We start from the raw sequence: 26,180 nt of genomic DNA on the forward strand, positions 1-26,180 counted from the left end.
GCTGGAATAGCATTTATCACACGTGAAATTTCCTCAGAAATCAAATCTGCGCTGAATTTAACCGGAGCCAGGGCGGATTGAATTGCATCAACTTCTGAATTTTTTTTTGCAATTTTTCGAGCTCCAAGCCTATTTTTTTCAGGAAAAATGCACCAATTAAGATAATTTGCTATAAATGATGCATATTTTACAGCAGAAAATATCGTTAAAAGCGTCATTAAAACAGTTATTATTCCAATTGACCTGATTCTGTATTATTTTTGGGAAAAAGTTGAAAAACAGCTAAAATATTGACAATTTAAGTCATTCCGTGCAACATTGGGTATTACAATGCATCTAACTCTTTTTTTTTTAAATATGTCTTTATTTGTATCAATTCATCATTACATTTATATTACATTTTTTCATTAAATTAGGTGTTCAGCTCAATAATGAACTGTTCAGAGCCCTATAGTTAACTAGATATTAAAAATTTATTTGTAAGAATTAAATTTGCTTAGCGCAATTAAGTATTTAATGTAGGAGAACATCCTGTAATAGCAAAAATATTTTAAACTTAAAACTAAACACTATCCTAAAATTAAACTAGTTATAAAGAGAACGAATCTCTGCGATGGAAGACTGCATCGATTTGCCTCTGAAGTTGGAGATGATTTTGTTGGCCATCTCTTCGATCGATTCAATGCCCGCAATCCGATGAAGATCTTCGTTGCTGTGCCAAGGTGGAAGCCGCAAAATCATTTTCAGAACCTTGTTCTGAATCCTCTGGATGGCTTTCTTCCTCGTCGCGCAGCAGCTAGACCAAATCGGAACTGCATACATTATCGCTGGTCGGAAAACTTGCTTATAAATAAGCATCTTATTCTTCAGGCACAGCCGGGATTTCCTGTTGATGAGAGAATTAAGAGATTTAGCATATTTATTACACTTAGATTGAATATCTTCAATGTGATTTTTAAAAGTAAGATTCCGATCAAGTGTAAGTCCCAAGTACTTCACGTGATCAGACCATTCTAATGAAACCCCATTAAAAGTTATGGAATGATTTTCATTAGGTTTTAAAAATTTAGCTCTTGGCTTATGGGGAAATAAAATAAGTTGAGTTTTGGAAGCGTTAGGAGAAATTTTCCACATTTTCAAGTAATTCAAAAAGGAATTTAAATTTTGTTGCAATCTACTGCGTACCACCCGTAAATTTCGACCTTTGGCTGAAAGCAAAGTATCATCAGCAAATAATCTTCTACCTTTTCCTTCTGGTACATCAGGAAGATCAGAAGTAAAAATATTGTATAAGATTGGCCCAAGTATACTACCCTGAGGGACACCAGCTCTAATGGGAGTCCTTTCAGAGCATGAATTTTGATAGCTTAGGGGAGATGAGGGCATAATGGGCACCTTAAGGAAAATGCTTATTTAACCATAGAGAACAGCTGTAATATGTGAATTACATCATTGATTCGTGTTCCGACACTCAAATAGTCTAATGTCTAATTGGATGAAACTTGAAAAAGTAGATAAAAACGTTTAAAGATGCATTTTAAAAAATTTTGCCGAAAGCTGAAAACCAGTCACTGTAGAGGCATAATGAGAAACCCCCCGAGGCAGTATGAGCACCATTAATGAAGGCATAATGAGCATTTTCTGCCGAGGAATCTAGCAGCGAATTCGACTCGATGAAGTCAATTGACTAATAGAGCTACAGCTCAACTTGTATCGTCTGACGATTTGGCCTATTGGTTAGATGTCGGAGAGATAATCAGTAGGCTCGAGTTCGATTCCTGGTGGAGGTGATTTTTTTTTCTTCTTTAATCATTTATCATATCATGATTGCACTAAACGGTGAGGCGTAGATTCATCAAACAAAGCAAAAACAAAATAATCTAGGTCTGTTTGTAGAATTCAAAGAATTAACACATGTTCATTAGACCGCTGCAAAAAATGACTTTTTGCTCCCATATGTTTTTTCTATTCCTTTTGGGGCACCAAGCAACAGTGTAAAATTTGAGATGATTTGGTTGATTCCTGAGTTAGCGCAAGGCGTTTTAATTTTGTATGAAAATTTGTATGTAAGAAGAAATTTTTGCCCATTAAATCATCCAGAAAATTCAAATAAGCTTGAAATAAAATCAGTCTTTAATTTTTGGTTTTGACTATTCATAAGCTTCACTTTTTGCTTACATGAGAAGCAGCTAAAAATTTCATGAAAAAAATTATAACCATTTCAAAATAAAAAATCTGAATCCTTTGAAAAGTATTCAAAAAATGACAGACTTAACTTGCTAGAGCTGTTAATAATTGCTTGAAATGATTTTGCAAAGGCTTTATAAATCAATAAATTCTCTGGCAATGCAAAACAGTTTTTTGATTTTTTTTATTTCCATCCTACTGTTACACAGCTTTCAAACAAGTAGTCAAAACGATATAATTAAATAAACGAATTTTGAAAACAAAAATTTTATATAACATTGAATATCTTTTCTGGGGTACAATTTAGATTGGTCCTTTGTTCACATCAAATGTAATGCAAGAATTAAGGAACATTTTTTATCCAAAGTTATAATTTTTGGGACTTTCAGAACATCCCTGGCGATTTTCGAAAGAAAAATTTTGTTTTCCCATACAAATTCCCATACAAAATTAAAACTCGTTGCGCTAATTCATGACAAAATGGATCGCTTCTAAAATTTTTATTGCTATTTCTGGCAGCAAAACCAACCAAAAAAAGTTATGGGAGGTGTAAAAATTTAAGAATTTGGAATTTTCATACAAAGCTTGCAGCGGTCTAATGTTCATACATTATGTTTCTGGTGTTTTGTTTGACGGATGATGCTTTAATGCTATTAGCCGTATAATGTAACAATAAAAAAAATCAATCATGAATGGTATGTGCAAAAAAAAAATCCCCTCGAACAGGAATCGAACTCGAGCCTACTGATTACCTCTCCGACATCTTACCAATAGGCCAAATCGTCAGACGATACAAGTTAAGCTGTAGCTCTATTACTCAATTGACTTCATCGAGTCGAATTCGCTGCTAGATTCCCCGGCAGAAAATGCTCAATATGCCTTCATTGAAAGTGCTCTGTTCGCCTCTAGTGAACAAATTAAAGTAAAAACGCGTTTTACAATTGATTAAAGTGAAAAATCAAAAATTTTATGATGCTGAAAATTGAAAAACAATGTGTAGATCATGTTGCAGTGCGTACATTTCAGATCAAGATGATTTGAAGGTCATAAAAGCTTATTTGGTGGTGCTCAAAAATTATAATATTTTCGTCACTTGAGAACCTTGCTGGTTATTATTGAATATTTCTGAAAATATGAAAAGGATATTTCTTTTTTGGTGAAAAATTAATACTATAGGTAGTACGAAACAAGTCCTCATGAAAATTTGTTTAAGAAAATACATACTTATGTAGAAAAATGAACTTCTCATTATGCTTCGGGTGCTCGTTATGCCCTCATCTCCCCTACTTGTAAGGTTCGGCTAGTCAAATAATTTTGAATAATTTTGGTGAGATATACAGGAAAATCAAATCGAGCTAATTTAGCTACTAAACCTTTGTGCCAAACACTGTCAAAAGCTTTTTCAATATCAAGAAGAGCAACACCAGTTGAATAACCTTCAGATTTGCTAGCGTTAATCATATTAGTTACACTCAAAAGTTGATGTGTAGTAGAATGACCATGACGAAAACCAAATTGTTCATCAGGGAAAATGGAATTCTGATTAATGTGAATCATCATTCTATTCAAAATAACTCTCTCAAATAGTTTACTTAAAGAAGGAAGCAAACTAATTGGTCGATAACTTGAAGGCTCTGAAGCACTTTTTCCAGGTTTTAAAATTGGAGTTACTTTGGCATTTTTCCATTTATTGGGGAAATAAGCCAAGTGAAAACATTCATTGAAGATTTTAACTAAAAAATTTAAAGTGCTTTCAGGCAACTTTTTAATAAGAATATAGAAAATCCCATCTTCCCCTGGGGCTTTCATATTTTTAAATTTTTTGCAAATCAATTTAAGTTCATCAATATTTGTCTCACAAGAACTTTCAAATACATTTTGTTTAGAAGAATATCATCAAATTCAAGGGAAATTTGAGCATCAATTGGACTTACAACGTTTAAATTAAAATCATGAGCAGACTCAAATTGTTGGGCCAATTTTTGAGCTTTTTCTGCATTCGTTAAAAGAAGTTTATCCCCGTCTTTCAAAGTAGGAATTGGTGTAGTCGGTGCTGCTCTGACTTTGATACTGTGCGGCTTAAAAGCGCCACTCCGGAAAGGAGACCGCACAGCTAGGTTTGCCCGGATGAGACTCCTTTGAACGAGTCGTATGCATTGCTCCCCAAATCGAGGAGGGTCAGGACAGCTAGACTACGGAAATCCCCGAAACGACCAAACTCAAACCTCCGCCTAAAAGTAGCGAACGTTTGCCAACGAAACGCGTGACCAGCAACGCCTCAAACCGACCAAAGACTCACGATGGTTCGACGACACCCATACCCGAAGACTCTCATCATTGGACAATCTAACGTTCATCCCAGAAATACTCCCCGAACCTGGAAGCGTGGTGGACTCAATATTCTAATGCGCAAAGCGCAGAGCGAGCAATCGAAAGGAACAACGACCGAAGCGAAGTAAACATTTCTGGCCAACTTCAAAACTCAATTCTGGCTAGGGTTTTTGGATTTAGTGTATTTAGAGGGCGAAATAACTTATTCTTAACAAATAACATGATATGGGTATAATTATATTGCAATAATCATTATTAATTTGCGTGGACATACATAGTGATCTTTTCTAGCTACCCTTTCGATACCTAGCCGTGTGCCATTTCTACTACCTAGCTCTCAGTGCTCTTGCTCGTTTCTTATTCTCCCCGGGGCGATATTTAGTTTGGTGAGGTTGGGGCGGTCATAAAAAAAGGCTTATTGACCGATGTGCCTCGTCAACCTTATTTCCGTGAACGGACCATTTGTCAACCGTTCAGAATTTAGTGGTTTTATAATTTTTATGATCGATCAAAATTTCATTGAAAGGTATCCTCCTTCATGGACGGACCCTCATGGAAAGCACCTACTTGTTTTTGCTGCTGCTGCTGCCGCCGATGATCGGGACGACGGTGATGCTGATTGGCTGCTCTCGCTTCCAATGAGTGGTTGGTGGAGCGGTAAACCAGTGAATTTACCGGATGTATTTGACGTTGGCGGGGTTGCAAATACACCGGATATGCTTCCAGTGTGACCAGAAGTTCCCAGCCTTCTTCTAGCCGATATGGTGACGGATCGAGCTTGCTGGTTTTTGGACTCCAGCGAAGAAGTTTAGCCCAACGGGCTGGTGTCTCGGGGTGAAGTGTGCAGCAGGGGCTTGCCGATGATTAGTATGCGATCGCTAGTAACAATTAAGGTTATTGTTATACAAGAGCATAAACGTTTTTAGAGCACTTTTTACCTTGCTTTTGATCAGGCACAAATAATTAACTGCTTGGCACACTACACACGGCTTATTTCTAGACGAAATACTACGAAAAGAATTTTAAGATTAAACAAGAAACTCTTACTTCATTTAATAAATTAACATACAAAACGATACCCGAACAAATGCGCACAACCAAACTCGTGGGCAAACTGGGGCTGAATGATAGGTTGTTAACCCTCAGATCAGGGAAGGCGCCATCAGACCTAGCTCCCCGGAACTACGTCATGACACGAAACCCCTCGGGAGATTTGGGATTTGTGAGCACGATCTAGTTGCTCGTTTTTGCTTCTAGACCCCCATAATTAACTATCCTGCTCCCACAAGACCGGGGAGATACATCCCGAACTCGACCTCGGGAAATTCTCAATCCAGGCCGTTACTCTATGAGAAAGGTCAACTATCATTGATGATCACTATTATTTTAATGCAGCGTTCTATCAAGTTCGACTCTATGCGTTATTGTATAATGACCTTGTTCGGATTTAACTATTTTTAAGAAATAAATCTAGTTGTTGGATAAATAATATTTAATAAATTATAATAATCATGACGTTCAACAATAAATTGATAAATAACGAATGATTCCAAAAAATAACAAATAATTAAATAAATAACAAGCTAACTTTACAAAACGAAACATGTAACCAGGTACAACCGTTACATTGGCTTCTGGGGCTTTTTCAGAATTTTAGTTAATTTCCAAAATGGCTTTGAGTAGGGTTTTATGTCCTCTGCTGCTTTTGCAAAATATTCATTACGAATAAAATTTAAACGACGTTTGATTTCTTTTTGAAGGTCGCAATAAATAAATTTCAAATAAGGATCCCTAGTACGTTGATATAGGCGTCGACGAATGTTTTTCAGTCGTATCAAAAACTGAAGATCATCATCAATTAAAGGTTGATTAAATTTATGTTTAACTTTGGGTATTGAAGCGGCTTTAGCATTGACTATTGAAGTTGTCAAATTTTCTACAGCCAAATAAATATCTTCAATTGAATTCAGTGGAACGTTTACATTCATATTACGTTCAATAAAATTCCTATATCGCTCCCAGTCAGCTTTTTGAAAGTTAAAAGTTGATTTTAAAGGGTTTTCAATGGGACTTTGGGATAAAGAAAAAGTTACAGGAAGGTGGTCTGAATCGAGGTCCGCATGAGTAACTAATTGACTACAATGCTCGCCTAAATCCGTTAGAACCAAATCAATTGTGGAAGGATTTCTAATCGAAGAGAAACAAGTATGCCCATTAGGATATTCAACGGTATAATAACCTGCAGAGCAGTCATTAAATAAAATATTCCCATTTGAATTTGATGAAATATTATTCCAAGATCGGTGTTTTGCATTAAAGTCACCAATAACAAAAAATTTAGATTTATTTCTGGTGAGTTTTTGTAAATCTCCCTTCAAAAAATTTTTCTGTTCACCGCTGCATTGATAAGGCAAATATGCGGCAATAATTATAATTTTCCCCATAGAAGTTTCTAATTCAATTCCAATTGTTTCTAAGACTTTTGTATTGAAAGAAGGAAGAAGTCTAAATTTGAGACGACTATTGATGACAATAGCTACACTCCCACCTTGTCGATCAAGTCGATCATTTCGCAAAATTTTAAAGAAAGCATTGCTTTTCAAGTTAATGTCTGGCTTTAAAAAAGTTTCAGTGATGGCAGCAATATGTATGTTTTGAGTTTTCAAAAATAAAAAGAATTCATCTTGGTTAGCCAGCAAAGATCTAGCATTCCAATTCATAATATTTAAACATCTATTTGGATCCAAGAGGGAATCGTAAAGTCATAATAATTTTGTTAGCATAATTAAAAGAAGTTTGGAAAGCTTCATACATTGAATTTGCTTTCAACATAAGTTGCATCATTTCCATTAAATTTTGATGCAAAAATTTTAATTTTTCCTCAGTTATCTCACCCAAATCAACAAAATTGTTAGGATCAGAAAATGAAGGAGAAGAACAAGTTTTTGAATTTCGGGGATTTTCCCAAGCCTTCGCATGAACGTTGAGACTTGGTTTTTTCCCATTTTTATTAGTTATGCCTGGAGAAGGCAACCCATTTTCAACCACCTCTGAGAACGATAAACAACGAGTCTGGGGCGCAGATTCAGCACAGGTAACATTAAAATCACTTCGGGTATTACCCAGCCGTGATTCCAATGTAGACCGAGGCTGAATGCGAACAGGCAGGTTGTTTGCCGGCCCGACGTGTGAAGACGAAAAAGAGGAAGGAGGAGAAGAAACTTTTCTGGAAACTTTGGGATTTTTCCTAGAAGCAATAATTTTTGCCCTGATGGGACAGTCTAGCGGATTCGAGGAATGATAACCTGCGCAATTTGCACACTTGAAAAATTCTGTTTTTGGTTTATCACCACCATAAAGGCATTTAGATTTTTCATGATCGAATGAGCCGCAAAGCATGCATCTGGCATTCATTCTACAATTTTTAGTGCCGTGACAAAAAGCTTGACAACGACGACATTGCGTAATATTTTGAAGGAAATTGGTTGAAGATTTTCGAAAAGGTTCGAATTTGACTCGACAATGAAACATAAGACGAGCCTTTTCAAGAATTTGCAAATTATTAACTTGATCCTTTTTAAAATGGATCAAATAAAGCTCAGGAGCAAAACCAACACTACAGATATTATTCGTGTTGGTTCTTTTCCTCATTTGAATTACTTGAATCGAAGAAAAACCTAACAAAGAATTTAATTCAGTTGTGATCTCATCCGGTGTCTGATCGCCGGTGAGACCACGAAGTACAACTTTAAAAGGACGATCACTTCTAGTATCGTACGTAAAAAATTGGTGTTTTTTATTATTCAAATAATTAAAAATTTTTTGAAAATCATTAAAAGATTCCGCCAAAATACGAGCAGTTCCCCTTCGACCGATCTGAAAAGAAATTTTCACATCCTTGACGGAAGTGACGATTTCTTTTCGAAAGGCATTGAAGTCAGAAATCGTGACCGTAATTGGTGGAACCTTTTCATTTTTAAGAGTATAAGAAGAAGAAGAAGGTTTCTTAGTACTCTTATCAGAATTAAATATGAATATTTCCTCATCACCGATGTTATGAAGGACATCGAATGAATTGGAAATTTCAACTTTTTTGGGCGATGGGCCTGAATTAGATTCGGCAATCCGTTTTCTGCCGGCCCTTGAACCGGCCGATGACTTCCCTATGTTGGAAAGAAAAGAGAAAAATATGAATAAAAGAAAAAAGAAATAATTTTAGCACTGAAAAGTGCTGATTGAAAAACAGGTAAGGAAAAAATAAATAATGTAAAAATGTTCCTGCAGGTACACAGCAACGATACGATGCTCCGGCGTACGTGTTGACGGCTCAACGGTACAGATGGAAGTGAATGCATCTAACTCGAAAATAATAAGGCTATGATCATTTAGAATCCGGGCAGTTAGAAACGTGTGTATTTTAAAAACTATTCATTTGATCGAAAAACTTTCTTTTCTATATTTATCAATGATTTCAAGAAATACTCTAACTTTTTCATAAAATCTCTTTTTTATTTCTGCACACTTTTTTCATTCGTTTATTGTTTTTTTACCACAGAAGCAAAACCTTTGCAAAATCATGGTATTTTACACAAACTCAGCTGGAAAAAGTAACTGGAATCTGGTTGAAACCTTTTCATGAGTAGGCATCTTAAAGAATTTGATCTCTAAAATCCAATTGTAACGTAAATTTTTTTGTCCATCAGAACACATCTGTCATATTGCGTAAAAACCGGATGCACAGATTGCGATCTTTGGAACTGATCATTATTAGTTATTTACTTGGTGTCTACTAGGCAGGCAACACGTGTCCCGGTAGAGCTTCGAACGGACAAATAAAAGGGAACGTTACGCTGGGAACTGCTCGCTGAAACGTTCCGCGTTCATGTTCTTCACGTACTGTGCACTTGAAGGAGAACAGCACGCCCCGAACGTCATCACCTGCATAACGTAAACACTGGGTTCACCTAGCTCTCTCTCATCTCGCCACAGAAATCGCTGGCTATGCTGGTCTTCGCCTCTAATTCCAACCTGGTGGAACATCTCCCTGATGTCGCCACAAATACCAAATCGATGTTCGCGAAATTTGAAGAGCACGGAAACCAGCGGAGTGGTAAGATCCGGTCCCGTGAGTAGTAAAGAGTTCAGCGAAACTTCATGCGTTGTTGCTGCGGCGTCCCAGACGAGTCGAACTTTTCCTGGCTTATTGGGGTTGATGACCGGAAAAACTGGTAAGTACCAGACACGCTCTTGGTTTTCCTCCAGTTCCTCCTTCGTAAGCTTCCGAACATAGCCCTTGGTGACGTAATCAGCCAGTTTTTGCTGCAGTACTCCCCTCAGCTCCGGGTCTTTCGCCATGCGTCGCTCGAGATTCAAAAACCGCTTCAGCGCCATCGGTTTGCTGTCTGGCAGATGCGTGATGTTGTATCTCCAGAGCAGGCCGGTTGTATATCTCTCGCCTTCGAATTTGGTTAGCTCACGTAACAGCTTGAGGGCCCTCTCATCGTCGGCGGAGCGCATCGTCTTAGTGGGTGCTGTTATTCCTAGACTCTCAAGAGAGAAGAAGTCCTTCACCGCGCGGTCCAGCTTCCCGTCAGCATCGTCTTGCATCTGGTAGTCACAGGCGTAAACGTGGTAGGTATAGTGCACCATACTATGCGACTCTCCCGTCGGCACTCCTCCGTAGATCGTCCACCCCAGGTTGGTCTTAACTGCAATTGGTTGACCGGATTCGCCCTCTCGACTCTTCCTGACCAACGTCGCGTTAGCGTGTTGCACTCCGATTAGCAGGCGAGGTCGGACATCGGTGTACGAATCTACGGGAATTCCTCGTAGATAGGGGTTATCTCTCTGAAGCTGCGTCACGTCGAGCGTTTGAGACGGCAGTTGCAGCTCCTCCACTGTCCTTACATCCTCCAGGTGATACCGCTTTCCTTTAAGTCCGGACACATCCAAACTGACGATTTGACTGTTGTCCTCTGTTCGATATATGCCTCCAGTCCACTTGAGGCCCAAGGGACGAAGTTCTCCTTTTAGGTTCAGCTCATCTGCTAGGTCTTGGTCCATAAGCGTTAGCGAGGATCCGTCATCCAAGAAGGCGTAGCATTGGATCACAATCCCGTTTCCATGCACCACGACTGGAACATAGCGAAACAGGACAGCGCTGGACCCGGACAGGTGAGTGTTGCAGGACCGCTCTTCCCGTTGCGCGTTGTCTCCAGTCTGGGTGGGCGTAGACTCTGAGTTTGGCTGCATAGGTGCGGACTCTGGGTTTAGCTGCTTGTGCAGCAATGGGTGATGTTTGCATGAACATTCGTTGACTCCGCAGTTCCTGGACACACATCCTCCTCTGTGGCGCTTCAGGCATTTCCGGCACATCTTGGCTTCGCGTGTGATTGCCCACCGCCCATCGTATGACAACTCCCGAAAGCCTTGGCAGTTCGCAAGAGATGCACAAGATCCCCTACAGACAATGCACGCTGTGGGGTAGGCTCTTCTGGCACCGGCTGATGATGTACTACCTCCTGGCAAATGAGCGTGGTACTCCCCTTGGTGCTCAACGTGAGCATTAACGTATGGATTTTTTGCATTATTTAAGGAGTCTGCATTCAGTTATCCCCAAGAACCATAGACTTTTTACCATATTTAAGATCAAGGGTTGCACTCCGATGGTTGGCTTGAACTTAACTAACCATTTGGTCCGAAAAAAATCAGAAAAAATCAACAGATCATGAGCTTTCAAGTCAACAATGAAGAATTTTCGAGGCGCAAAATGCGTAAAAGGAGCAAATTTGTGCAAAATTATTTTTACCATATCTTTTTGCATCGTAATTATCTCAAACACACGTTAACTTAAAAATCTATCGAAAATAGGCAAGATAGTCCTTTTCATTACCAACACAACGCTACTAAAGTTTTGCATGTCCGAGCTCTATAAATGGAGCTATCACCGAAATAAAGTGCCCGGATACTAAATGATCATAGCCTTACCTTATGCTTGAGGTTGAATGATTTTCCAATTTGCGGTGTATGTATTTTTAATTGTTACTTAAGTCTGCTAAGTTTTTTTTCCTTCCCTTTTAAATTTCTTGGAAAAAAAACGAATTATCATTTTGAGGAGCGTATGTATAGTAAATGATTGTAGTTGTGAAACTGTTGACTCTCTGATCTTAAAAAGTAAAAAAAAAAAACATAGCTTCCATCGAAATCCAATATTCATTTATTTTACTGCTCTGCTATTTTTTCTTTCCTTTTCCACTGAATAAACGCATTTATTAAAGACAACACCTGGTTGGTTAAACGAGAAAGCAAAAAAATAAGTTCAAGCTCACCTCTTGATTGTTCCGCCACCGCCAATGAGGGTTTGGTGTTGGAAAACTGTGAAGACAACGGATCAAATTCTTTATAGTTTTCACCGCGTTCGGATTGGCCATGCTGCTCCTGATGATACTTTGGCATCGGCCATCGCTTCTGGGAATCCTCGAGACGCCGTTCGTGACTTGGAATAACTTTTGCCAATAGCAGCGGTGCCGTGTCAGCAGCTCCTTCTTCATTGGGGAAGTTTTTCCTTTGCCAGGAATGTGATGTCGTCGGTTGTTCTTCGCTATCGTGGCGTGTTTTCTCGTGTGCGTTTGCATGGAAAGCTTTCAGCTCGATCTTCACCTCGTCCAGATTCTTATGTGATTTCAAGTATTCAAGACCTTTATCGACTGTTTTTTTAATATTTTCCATTATCTCTTTTTTGAGCATTTTTTTGTTGGGGTGGGGCATTGCTCGGGTGGCAGGGGAAGGATCGCCGGGTAAAAGCGATGAGACCAGAGATCTGTTGTTTCGCATATTGTTTGCCAGCATCTGTCGGCGTCCTTGAGTATCCACTCTTCCCACCGAAATTCCATCAAAATCGCTTATATCAATCATTCGGTCCAATTCTTCAGATTCGTTGAATTGAATCGTAAGCGTATCGGAATTATTGCTGCTATCCGAAAATTGATCCGCTCCACCAAACTTTCCTCCGGTGCCCCAACTGGCCAGCCTCAACTCTTTAATTGGACTGTTGGCCGAACTTCCCCGGTTGCCGGGCCACTTGCCACCTGCCCCACTTCCGTTTCCGGATGTTGACGTGGTCGTCTGCGTTGCCGTTTCATTCGAATCATCCACCGTGTCGTAATCTAGCAGGGTGAAGTTGTCAAACACCTGCAGGCCCCACCGGATGTGGTCCTTCTCGCTCGAGTGCCGGACTCTCGACCGGCCATGGCGAATGATGAGATACTCCGAGGTGGAACTACGGCAATTATCTACGAGACAGATTAAGCAAACGGCGAGAAGCAGGTGGTAGTGGCATAACATTTTTTCTGCTTCCTCCAATCCGTGACCGGTGCCGTCCCGCCAGACCGACAAAAATGCCGGTTTTTACGAATCTTTTATGATGCCAACGCTGCCAAATTGCTGAAAATGAACAAAAAAATGAAAAATCTTTATTACTTTCAGTTCGGTACAACCAAGCTTGTTTGGCCAATTAAGAAATCTTGCCCCAGTTGGGTAATACTGAACTTATCGAAAAGCAATTTTGTTCACAATCTACTAACTCTCAATTATAACGATAGAAGTTGCCAATCCGGAGCGCATCAACCGGCTCAATCAATATAAAATTGTCTGAGTGGGCCCCGGGATGTAACATATTGGAAACTCGACGTCTTCTCTCGGTTTTTATTCATTAGATACTCATATCAGTTGAAGATGTTTGATTAAAAGTTTGTTGATCTATTGATAGCCCCAACAAATTAGTCTTGCATTGGAACGAAATTGAAGATGCATAACAAAATTGAAAGTCATGTCTACATATAATGACTTGAATTCAGCACCGTTATGAGTCAAGATAAAAATTGTTTTAAATATTGAAATTTTCGAAATTTTCAATTGGTGGAATGTTGATTGGACCAAAAACATCAAATTGAATGATAATCAGACAAAATTGACCCAGAAAGTCTTGAGATTTCGGATTTTAGTGCGTTATTGAGTAAAACAAAACCATTTTTTTAATTTTTTTTAATTTTTTTGACGTAGAATTACGTCTTACGGCAACACTATAGGGGGGCAAATTGAAATTTGCGAACAGAACTCGCGTCACGAAAAACTCCTCTTTAAGAGCCATCACATCTAAAGGATTATGACGTCATCACCAACGCCTGCTTTGATGGGTTTTGTTTTCCCATACCTACGAAAGGTATAAAACAAAGGGCTCTGCGGTCGACTCGGTTTCAGTTTCGTTCTGCCCGTCGAGTTGAACAGAGTTCGCTGCTCTTCGATCGGTGATTGGACCCCACCAGTGGTAATCCAACACCGATATCGAAAAGCAGTTTTTGTTCAGTATCAAGTGTAGTGGCATGAACCAGCCAGAGACAGCAAGCAGCGCAGATGACCAGCGGCAGAGAGCTCCAGTGGCGGAGAGTAGTTTCGTTGCTGCTGTGCGCCCTGGGTACACGTTAAATGAATGGCGCCGGATACAGACAGAGCTGCTTGGAGTTCCCGTTCGCAAGCTGCGTTGCGTGCAGAAATGCTCTGATGGCGGCTGGTCGCTGAATCGGTGCGCATAGGAGGGGCTTGGTTTGGAGAGATGCTGTTTAGGAGAGTTTATCGATCGGCGAGGGGTGCTCGCTTGTACAAAAATTGGTTATGCGGAATAGGTCAAATATTTTTCTTAACTTGAACTGTGATTTCGATTGCTAAGATTTTTATTTCACATTTAGATCTAAGATGCATGTCTCAAGTCTCCCGACAAGTATGGGAGACTTTCAGCATCCTAAATAAACAAGTCTCATCTACCGAAATCGCAGTTCAAGTTGCCGAGTGTGAACACTTTCTCATATTTCGAAAAAAAATTGGCTCAAGGACTTCAGTCCTGCAATTATTTTTTACCTTCTCAGTTTTGTAGCTTTAAAAACGGCAAAACTAATGATTTTTTTTAATCGTCACAATTTTTTATCAATTGCTGTGACAAATTGTAATATTAATCATTTTTTTAGCTATACGCAGTAGCTTTAGAAAAAGGGTTTGCGAATAAATGCCCAAATGATAACAATTTTTTTTTTCATTCAGCTCTGGACTAATTAAACTAAAACTAAAAATTTCCCATTTGTTGTTTCGCTCAAATAAACTCCAAATCTATTCACTGGACTCATTTTTTGGATATTACGGAAATGGTCTTTTTATTTTTTCGCAAAACTGAATTTGTTGGGCGGAGGTGAAATTAACTTCAATCTGTCGAAATTTTAAGAAGAATTGGTATGAAAAGATGTTTTGATGAACAATTTAAATTTTTTTTAAAAGCCATGTTATTATATTGAAAGCCACTTTTATAAAAATCGGTAAAAATCGTCATTTAAAAAAAATCGCCTTAAATTCAATACAAACAATATGAACGATTGACAGGAGCAAATTGTAATTCTACGTTTGCGGTCGTAGCAAAAATACAACCTCCTCAACTTTTTTATTCAAACCAATCTAACTTCAAGAAACTCATAGATAAGCAAATAGTCCATCTATGGAAATGTTTAATTGTTTCAGAAAAAAAAACCCTCTGGCATTTGAATTTCCCAACTGGCAAAGCTCACCTGCAGCATACGACAGCTTGCGATTCCTAAAAACTTCGCTTTCGATAAATTCCAAGTTTGCTTGCGTGACAGAGATTGGGTGGCTTTTGTGTGCGCTTTCGAGACTTCTTCAGAACCATCCCAGAAACGCTCGCACTTTAAGTTCAGGTTTGGACCAACATTTCAACACTTTTGAGGTGAAATAATATTGCTGTCTAGCCCAGGGAAACGGAGAGGCAACGAGTTAGAGCGATGACATCGTAAGATAGACCGAAGGTACAGAAATATTCTGAATTTAGTTGGAAAGGGAAAATACCCCCGAAGCAGGGTGATGCTACTAGTCTTTATGGAGGGTGCTGAGCGTGTTGGAGAAAAGCTTTGAAACGCACCTCAAAAGGACCAGACGGTAAAGGTTAGCTTTAGGGCTGGATTCAAGGAGGGAAGAGGGTCATTTCTTACAATATCTTATACTTTCAGAAACTGCATACGCCGAAGGATATAATTTTAGAATGGTAAACCCGGCTGTATCATTTTATAGTTCAAGTTGGCTATTTTCAAAAAAAAAAAAAAAAATTAAAACAATCATCTTTGAAAAAGAGAATTCAGTGTAAAATTGGGCGAAAATTTCAAACAAACAATATGACACCCATTTTAATATCCATAAGCCATTTTAATCTTGATAAGGGGAAACCATCACACTGAGATGATTTCACAAACTTTCAAAATAGAAGACAGAAATCAACAAAAAAAATAAAATTGTCAACATTTATCAACGAATATCAATTATTGTAAAATTACTCAGAGCAAGTAATTTTTGTCGTTTTTATAATTTTTGTCATTTTTATTATTCTTGTCATTTTTGTCATTTTTGTCATTTTTGTCATTTTTTCAATTTTGTCATTTTTGTCGTTTTGGTCATTTTTGTAATTTTTGTCATTTTTGTCATTTTTGTCATTTTTGTCATTTTTGTCATTTTTGTCATTTTTGTCATTTTTGTCAATTTTGTCATTTTTGTCATTTTTGTCATTTTTGTCATTTTTGTCATTTTTGTCATTTTTGTCATTTTTGTCATTTTTGTCATTTTTGTCATTTTTGTCATTTTTGTCATTTTTGTCATTTTTGTCATTTATGTCAATTTTGTCATTTTTGTCATTTTTGTCATTTTTGTCACTTTTGTCATTTTTGTCATTTTTGTCATTTTTGTCATTTTTTTCATTTTTGTCATTTTTGTCATTTTTGTCATTTTTGTCATTTTTGTCATTTTTGTCATTTTTGTCATTTTTGTCATTTTTGTCATTTTTGTCATTTTTGTCATTTTTGTCATTTTTGTCATTTTTGTCATTTTTGTCATTTTTGTCATTTTTGTCATTTTTGTCATTTTTGTCATTTTTGTCATTTTTGTCATTTTTGTCATTTTTGTCATTTTTGTCATTTTTGTCATTTTTGTCATTTTTGTCATTTTTGTCATTTTTGTCATTTTTGTCATTTTTGTCATTTTTGTCATTTTTGTCATTTTTGTCATTTTTGTCATTTTTGTCATTTTTGTCATTTTTGTCATTTTTGTCATTTTTGTCTTTTTGTCATTTTTGTCATTTTTGTCATTTTTGTCATTTTTGTCATTTTTGTCATTTTTGTCATTTTTGTCATTTTTGTCATTTTTGTCATTTTTGTCATTTTTGTCATTTTTGTCATTTTTGTCATTTTTGTCATTTTTGTCATTTTTGTCATTTTTGTCATTTTTGTCATTTTTGTCATTTTTGTCATTTTTGTCATTTTTGTCATTTTTGTCATTTTTGTCATTTTTGTCATTTTTGTCATTTTTGTCATTTTTGTCATTTTTGTCATTTTTGTCATTTTTGTCATTTTTGTCATTTTTGTCATTTTTGTCATTTTTGTCATTTTTGTCATTTTTGTCATTTTTGTCATTTTCGTCATTTTTGTCATTTTTGTCATTTTTGTCATTTTTGTCATTTTTGTCATTTTTGTCATTTTTGTCATTTTTGTCATTTTTGTCATTTTTGTCATTTTTGTCATTTTTGTCATTTTTGTCATTTTTGTCATTTTTGTCATTTTTGTCATTTTTGTCATTTTTGTCATTTTTGTCATTTTTGTCATTTTTGTCATTTTTGTCATTTTTTTCATTTTTGTCATTTTTGTCATTTTTGTCATTTTTGTCATTTTTGTCATTTTTGTCATTTTTGTCATTTTTGTCATTTTTGTCATTTTTGTCATTTTTGTCATTTTTGTCATTTTTGTCATTTTTGTCATTTTTATCATTTTTGTCATTTTTGTCATTTTTGTCATTTTTGTCATTTTTGTCATTTTTGTCATTTTTGTCATTTTTGTCATTTTTGTCATTTTTGTCATTTTTGTCATTTTTGTCATTTTTGTCATTTTTGTCATTTTTGTCATTTTTGTCATTTTTGTCATTTTTGTCATTTTTGTCATTTTTGTCATTTTTGTCATTTTTGTCATTTTTGTCATTTTTGTCATTTTTGTCATTTTTGTCATTTTTGTCATTTTTGTCATTTTTGTCATTTTTGTCATTTTTGTCATTTTTGTCATTTTTGTCATTTTTGTCATTTTTGTCATTTTTGTCATTTTTGTCATTTTTGTCATTTTTGTCATTTTTGTCATTTTTGTCATTTTTGTCATTTTTGTCATTTTTGTCATTTTTGTCATTTTTTGTCATTTTTGTCATTTTTGTCATTTTTCTCATTTTTCTCATTTTTCTCATTTTTCTCATTTTTGTCATTTTTGTCATTTTTGTCATTTTTGTCATTTTTGTCATTTTTGTCATTTTTGTCATTTTTGTCATTTTTGTCATTTTTGTCATTTTTGTCATTTTTGTCATTTTTGTCATTTTTGTCATTTTTGTCATTTTTGTCATTTTTGTCATTTTTGTCATTTTTGTCATTTTTGTCATTTTTGTCATTTTTGTCATTTTTGTCATTTTTGTCATTTTTGTCATTTTTGTCATTTTTGTCATTTTTGTAATTTTTGTTATTTTTGTCATTTTTGTCATTTTTGTCATTTTTGTCATTTTTGTCATTTTTGTCATTTTTGTCATTTTCGTCATTTTTGTCATTTTTGTCATTTTGTCATTTTTGTCATTTTTGTCATTTTTGTCATTTTTGTCATTTTTGTCATTTTTGTCATTTTTGTCATTTTTGTCATTTTTGTCATTTTGTCATTTTTGTCATTTTTGTCATTTTTGTCATTTTTGTCATTTTTGTCATTTTTGTCATTTTTGTCATTTTTGTCATTTTTGTCATTTTTGTCATTTTTGTCACTTTTGTCATTTTTGTCATTTTTGTCATTTTTGTCATTTTTGTCATTTTTGTCATTTTTGTCATTTTTGTCATTTTTGTCATTTTTGTCATTTTTGTCATTTTTGTCATTTTTGTCATTTTTGTCATTTTTGTCATTTTTGTCATTTTTGTCATTTTTGTCATTTTTGTCATTTTTGTCATTTTTGTCATTTTTGTCATTTTTGTCATTTTTGTCATTTTTGTCATTTTTGTCATTTTTGTCATTTTTGTCATTTTTGTCATTTTTGTCATTTTTGTCATTTTTGTCATTTTTGTCATTTTTGTCATTTTTGTCATTTTTGTCATTTTTGTCATTTTTGTCATTTTTGTCATTTTTGTCATTTTTGTCATTTTTATCATTTTTGTCATTTTTGTCATTTTTGTCATTTTTGTCATTTTTGTCATTTTTGTCATTTTTGTCATTTTTGTCATTTTTGTCATTTTTGTCATTTTTGTCATTTTTGTCATTTTTGTCATTTTTGTCATTTTTGTCATTTTTGTCATTTTTGTCATTTTTGTCATTTTTGTCATTTTTGTCATTTTTGTCATTTTTGTCATTTTTGTCATTTTTGTCATTTTTGTCATTTTTGTCATTTTTGTCATTTTTGTCATTTTTGTCATTTTTGTCATTTTTGTCATTTTTGTCATTTTTGTCATTTTTGTCATTTTTGTCATTTTTGTCATTTTTGTCATTTTTGTCATTTTTGTCATTTTTGTCATTTTTGTCATTTTTGTCATTTTTGTCATTTTTGTCATTTTTGTCATTTTTGTCATTTTTGTCATTTTTGTCATTTTTGTCATTTTTGTCATTTTTGTCATTTTTGTCATATTTGTCATATTTGTCATATTTGTCATTTTTGTCGTTTTTTGTCATTTTTGTCATTTTTGTCATTTTTGTCATTTTTGTCTTTTTTGTCATTTTTGTCATTTTTGTCATTTTTCTCATTTTTCTCATTTTTGTCATTTTTGTCATTTTTGTCATTTTTGTCATTTTTGTCATTTTTGTCATTTTTGTCATTTTTGTCATTTTTGTCATTTTTGTCATTTTTGTCATTTTTGTCATTTTTGTCATTTTTGTCATTTTTGTCATTTTTGTCATTTTTGTCATTTTTGTCATTTTTGTCATTTTTGTCATTTTTGTCATTTTTGTCATTTTTGTCATTTTTGTCATTTTTGTCATTTTTGTCATTTTTGTCATTTTTGTCATTTTTGTCATTTTTGTCATTTTTGTCATTTTTGTCATTTTTGTCATTTTTGTCATTTTTGTCATTTTTGTCATTTTTGTCATTTTTGTCATTTTTGTCATTTTTGTCATTTTTGTCATTTTTGTCATTTTTGTCATTTTTGTCATTTTTGTCATTTTTGTCATTTTTGTCATTTTTGTCATTTTTGTCATTTTTGTCATTTTTGTCATTTTTGTCATTTTTGTCGTTTTTGTCATTTTTGTCATTTTTGTCATTTTTGTCATTTTTGTCATTTTTGTCGTTTTTGTCATTTTTGTCATTTTTGTCATTTCGTAATCGTATCGTAATCGTATCGTAATCGTATCGTAATCGTATCGTAATCGTATCGTAATCGTATCGTAATCGTATCGTAATCGTATCGTAATCGTATCGTAATCGTATCGTAATCGTATCGTAATCGTATCGTAATCGTATCGTAATCGTATCGTAATCGTATCGTAATCGTATCGTAATCGTATCGTAATCGTATCGTAATCGTATCGTAATCGTATCGTAATCGTATCGTAATCGTATCGTAATCGTATCGTAATCGTATCGTAATCGTATCGTAATCGTATCGTAATCGTATCGTAATCGTATCGTAATCGTATCGTAATCGTATCGTAATCGTATCGTTATCGTATCGTAATCGTATCGTTATCGTATCGTAATCGTATCGTAATCGTATCGTAATCGTAACGTAATCGTATCGTAATCGTATCGTAATCGTATCGTAATCGTATCGTAATCGTATCGTAATCGTATCGTAATCGTATCGTAATCGTATCGTAATCGTATCGTAATCGTATCGTAATCGTATCGTAATCGTATCGTAATCGTATCGTAATCGTATCGTAATCGTATCGTAATCGTATCGGAAGCGTATCGTAATCGTATCGTAATCGTATCGTAATCGTATCGTAATCGTATCGTAATCGTATCGTAATCGTATCGTAATCGTATCGTAATCGTATCGTAATCGTATCGTAATCGTATCGTAATCGTATCGTAATCGTATCGTAATCGTATCGTAATCGTATCGTAATCGTATCGTAATCGTATCGTAATCGTATCGTAATCGTATCGTAATCCTTTCGTTATCGTATCGTAATCGTATCGTAATCGTATCGTAATCGTATCGTAATCGTATCGTATCGTATCGTAATCGTATCGTAATCGTATCGTAATCGTATCGTAATCGTATCGTAATCGTATCGTAATCGTATCGTAATCGTATCGTAATCGTATCGTAATCGTATCGTAATCGTATCGTAATCGTATCGTAATCGTATCGTAATCGTATCGTAATCGTATCGTAATCGTATCGTAATCGTAATCCTTTCGTTATCGTATCGTAATCGTATCGTAATCGTATCGTAATCGTATCGTAATCGTATCGTAATCGTATCGTAATCGTATCGTAATCGTATCGTAATCGTATCGTAATTGTATCGTAATCGTATCGTAATCGTATCGTAATCGTATCGTAATCGTATCGTAATCGTATCGTAATCGTATCGTAATCGTATCGTAATCGTATCGTAATCGTATCGTAATCGTATCGTAATCGTATCGTAATCGTATCGTTAATGTATCTTTAAAGTTTGTTTTACTGAGAATATTCATAATGCAGCGACTTCTGATTTGACATTTTAAAGTTTGTAAATCCTTTTAAGAAAGTGCCCCGAACCCCTCGAACTTCAAATCTGGCACTGGTTTGGTGTTCTGCTCTTTGTCACAAGGTGGGTCTTAAGTTTTAATTATTTATGGCCGAGCGACCTTTCCCATAACACATATGAATAAAATTTGAGAATATCGTACCGTAACCACTGCTGATCGAGGAAATAATGTGCGTTGTTTACGATCGTCCTTCGCCGAAATAAAAAATCGTTTAAAGTTGTGCTTATGTTTCGCTATGAAAATAATTTTCTATTTTCCCACAAAAACTGGATTGATAGAAAAAAAATCCCTTCAACGTACCTAATTGTAGAGCAATAAAACAATCAACATATTTGACTCACTTGTAACGAAGCACAGGGTTCCACTTGGTGTGGTGCTGCAGCGTAGCTAAGTCTGTCTCGGTTTGATAACGAGCTTCTACCGAACTTCTCCTGGCAACCCGCAAACGTCTGCACAGATGTTATCCAGCACGGAAAGCCACAATCAAACGCCACAGGCAGAAGTCGAGGAAATTCAACAAACTAAATACTACTCGCAGAAAATGCTCTCCCTTCTCCTGCTTGTCCTCGTCCTCGTCCTCGTCCTCTTTTCTTCGAACCGGCGAACGCTTCCAGAATCTTCTTCACTGGTAAACGCTTCGGTTCAGATGATTTAGCTCCAGCTCAACAATTTGCTTTATCATCATCATCCTGTTCTCGACATCGCTGTTGCTGTTGGTGCTGTTGCTGCTGCTGATGCTGTTGATTTCGCTGCTTTCTTTTCTGATTTCCGACACTAGTGCTTTCCTTTGTCGACCAGTTGCTCATTCCACGACGGGACGGATCTGAGTTTCGCACTCTTGGAATCGTACGGGCGTAACCGATGGCGGTTTGCACCAGGTATGATCTAGAGAAGAACCAAACCTTCACCTCACTCCTGCCGGTTCACTTCTTGGCAACTGGCTATGTTTGCTTTTTAGAAGTGGGGCTGACTGACTGTTTGGGTTTTGGTTCATCCGTTGGAAAATCGTTGCTTTTCTTGGCGCGCGCGGGGCGAGGCGTTATTGAGCTTTAATGAGAATACCGTTTGGGTTCAGGAATGTTCGGCAAGGATATCTCCCGTAGTTTTCTGGCCATCAATCCCAGGAGCATGACTATGGTGTGTACTAGTCAATTTAATTGAGAGCAATACCTACTGGAAGAAATCAGTTCATGTCAGATCTAGGGTTCGGTTTCTATTGATTTGAACATTTTAGATGCCCTCACAGAGCTCGGTGTGTGCAGATTTCACTGGATGGGTTTGGCGTTGAGCAGCATAATGAATTGATGATGGTGGATGAGTTGTATTGAGCAGAAGAACTTTTCCGGTTTCGGCCAATTCATAGAAGCTGTACCATGACCTGAAATAGTCAAAGAGAACAAAAAAAAAAGCGAAATGATAATGAGGATCATCGAGATTGCGGCAGGCTTAATTAATTTCGAATGGAGAGTCAGAAAAAAACGTGTTCTCATTTATCGTTGTTAATAAGCGGCATCCGTTTTTTGGAGCAATTGGGCTGAATCAAATCACTCGAAATTAATCCAATTTGTATTTTTTATTCGCTCGTGCTGTGCGTGAAGGGTTTCAATTTCACTCAATAAAATGAGCAGTTATTTTAATATACGCTCATTAATCGTTCAATCAAGTTATAAATTTTCACTATGACGAGTGTGTTCAAATCAAAATTGAAACATCTGTGTTGATAAAGCATTTACATTTAAAACTAAGTGCGACTGTCCGGTACATAGGAGTACCGAAACATGACGCAAGTGTTTTTGTTAGACCTCGTTTAAAATTTCTGCCATGAAAATTCTGGTATTATTCATTTTTTTTTTGTTTCTATTATAATCGCTTTAACATATTTATGTCATTCGCGACATTATATCTACTTTACAGTTTACGGTCAGTTTTCGAAAATCATATCCGATATAACTGTATTGGGCTCGAACTCAAGTACATCGGCTTACGAGCCCTTAATCCATATTATAAAGGGTGATACGGTCAAAATTTGGCCAATATCAACTTGACGTATTTCTTTCAATTTTAGCTTAGCTAGCTTAGCTTAGCTTGGTTGACTACTCATATCCACCTTAAATCATTGAACTGGAAATGCTGTGCAATTATGTTTATACAACAACACTGTTAAAGACTTCAAATAGCAAATTTTATTAGGCTTTGTTCAACTTACGCATTTCCAATTCCATAATCGCTGGCGTGGCTAGGCAGAACAAGTTCTACTTCGCCAATGGTTGCTACTCCGTGATTGATCGATGCCATCAATTTTGTGCAAGGACCAAAAGAATGGTGCTTGGGACTAGCAGTTCATTCGCAATGCACAAAACTCATGCTCTCCCTTTGAAAATGATCAATAACGGCGCCGGCCACGTCCTAGTAGTCAATGAGGGATGCAGGAAAGATTGTTAGAAGGATACTTCAAAGGATCAATTAACAACCTTTCGCCCTTTTATATTCCAAAGTTAAATTTGAAAACTTAGAAACAAAGGTAAATCAGTATCTCCAACTATAGAAACCGTCTATACTTCTGTGAATCTATATTGAAATATCCAGGGAAAGGGTTTTGTTAGTTGGGGAAGGTTTAAGTTCAGGATCCATTTTGGCAAATGATGCGATCAAGTTTTCCAACACCTCCTATGCTTCTAGATATTTCCTAAGGAAACACCTACTTCTATCTATGAGGCAGCGACGAAAAGGCAAAAATTTTACCATAATGCAGTTTTGGTGAATAAAGCATATTTTAAAAATCTTCTTGAAGCTTACTTATTTTTCTAGCTATAAATCCTGTTATATAGATGTTTTTCCAAAAACGACCCTTCTAAATGAAATGACCCTTCAAAGTATGATTATAACTAAATTTTTGATGTCTTATGCTTTTTAAATGAATACCTCGTTTTAAAGAAAAAAAAACATTTCAATGACATTTCTGTATTAATAACTGATAGAGGTTGTTTTTGGAAACTCATCAATTCGATTCTACTCTTTGCCTCATATTGATTTCGCTATTACTGAGAAGAAAAAGCATGAGCTTGCTATGAACTTTCAATAAAACGACGAAAAATAATTCGTCTCAAACGATATGGTCTTATCCATTCAATACAACTTGAATCAATGATGAAAAAAATCATTGTCTAAAAAATATTCCGATAGTCATTTTATGCTTTTTAAACAGTTTCGTGAGGCCTTAGAAAACATATTTGTACTTCACCTTATAATCACCGGTATAATTTATCTTTCCTTAAACGGGTTAATAAGCCTCTGTGTATTAGAATCTGAAAAAAGATTATTTTAGATAACGATTTTTTTTTGAAGTTACTGAAATGAAGTCAATATGCCTGTTTAACGAAAGACCTAGTCATTTGAGCTCAAGATTGGTTTATGAGACAAGGCTTAATATTAAACGTTAAATTGATTATTGAAAAATGTAACAAGATTATTTGAATAGGGTGGAGACAACAGATTTCGTCAGATCACACAAAAGGTTTTTTAAAAGGCGATTGAAACTTCGTTTGCTGACCAATGAACAAAAACGTGGTTGAAAATGTAAAAAACTTCGATTTCATGAGAAAAATTCCGCACAAGCTAGAAAAATCAGTTTAAAAAATTGTTTTACATGTTTATGAAGGAAACTAAACGAGACTGTCAAAAACTACATTCAGATTAAGAAATATATTTTAATCGACGTTTTTCGGCGAGTTTTAGAAAATAAAAATAAAACGTTTTTACCAGTTGTCCAGACGTTTCGAGCTACTCTGGCTTTCGCTCCTCTTCAGTGGACACTAAAAATATATTTTTAGTCATACGTCGGTGAGACGTTGTTGAGACCAGACTTGTAAACCATCGACATTTTCTCTGACAGTCGCACAGCCTGCTTTTATCAGTATCATTGTTCGTGCCATCAAACGAATGCGACCGAAAACTTGCCGAACAGTCGACTACCATCAAACGAAACGACATTCATTCTTCTTTGTGTGATTGTCGAACGAAATTTCGTGTCTTGGTACACGAGAGGGATAATTTGATGGTCAAACGACCATCATTCCCGACAGTTTACGACATCGCCTATCTCTTTCACGCAGCAGAACTTACAGACTCAATAAGCAAATGCAATCTTTTCTATTCACTCCCTCCTGTTGAAAAAAAAATTCGTCACTCTGCAGCACCGGGTGATGTTTGGATGTGTTGGTCGAACAATGTGGAATGATTATCTCGATTATCTACGCAAGAGGGATGACAGTCAAACGACTAACCACAAAAAAGATCAAAATTTCGTTTGACATTTTTTTGCTCTCCGATCAAACGATTGCGCTCTCCACGATTGTCACAAACGATGTGTGGTGGTTGTCTCCGGAAAAATTCAAACGATGGTGACCAATTACCCAGTAAGCGCGTCCTCTCAAAAATCGACAGAGAATTCAGAAAATTGAGTACTGGGTATCCCGACTTAGGAAAAAACGGTTATATTTCGGCGACACTCGCGCACGGCGGGTCTGATATTTCTTCTTATTCGCCTTGGGAGCATTTTTCTGAAGAACTTAACTAGGCCGACGGGCGACGGCTGCTCGTTTGATATTATTCATATTATTACCTCACCGGGTTACTCGTTTGTCGTTTCGAATAAACTGTGTGCAAGCAAAGCATTGTCAGTTCCAGACGTACCCTCGTGTGGTGCGGTCAGGTGATAGCGGGCGGTAAATTTTTAAAGGAAGGACATTCAAGTATTGAGAAAATGTATTGTTAAATAAAAGAGATTGTGATTTAGTGATGTTAATTAAAAAATAGTGTTGTGCAAAGGACATCGCAAATAAGGTGCAACATTCGGTAAGTGA

General features: G+C 36.0%; 1 protein-coding gene across 2 annotated transcripts in view; it reads right to left on the reverse strand.

The window, feature by feature from the left end:
• LOC129755136 (uncharacterized) overlaps positions 1-26,180 on the reverse strand; it is an 824,173-nt gene that overhangs the window by 395,476 nt on the left and 402,517 nt on the right. For both annotated transcript variants that reach the window (XM_055751488.1, XM_055751489.1), the window contains exons 5-6: positions 21,660-22,696; positions 11,847-12,960 (exon numbers count right to left, since the gene is read on the reverse strand). In XM_055751488.1, coding sequence (XP_055607463.1) covers positions 11,847-12,861 — 1,015 coding nt within the window. In that variant the 5' untranslated portion in view covers positions 12,862-12,960; positions 21,660-22,696. The remainder of the gene's footprint in view (positions 1-11,846; positions 12,961-21,659; positions 22,697-26,180) is intronic.

Source organism: Uranotaenia lowii, chromosome 3, assembly GCF_029784155.1.
Source record: "Uranotaenia lowii strain MFRU-FL chromosome 3, ASM2978415v1, whole genome shotgun sequence".
NCBI lineage: Eukaryota > Metazoa > Arthropoda > Insecta > Diptera > Culicidae > Uranotaenia > Uranotaenia lowii.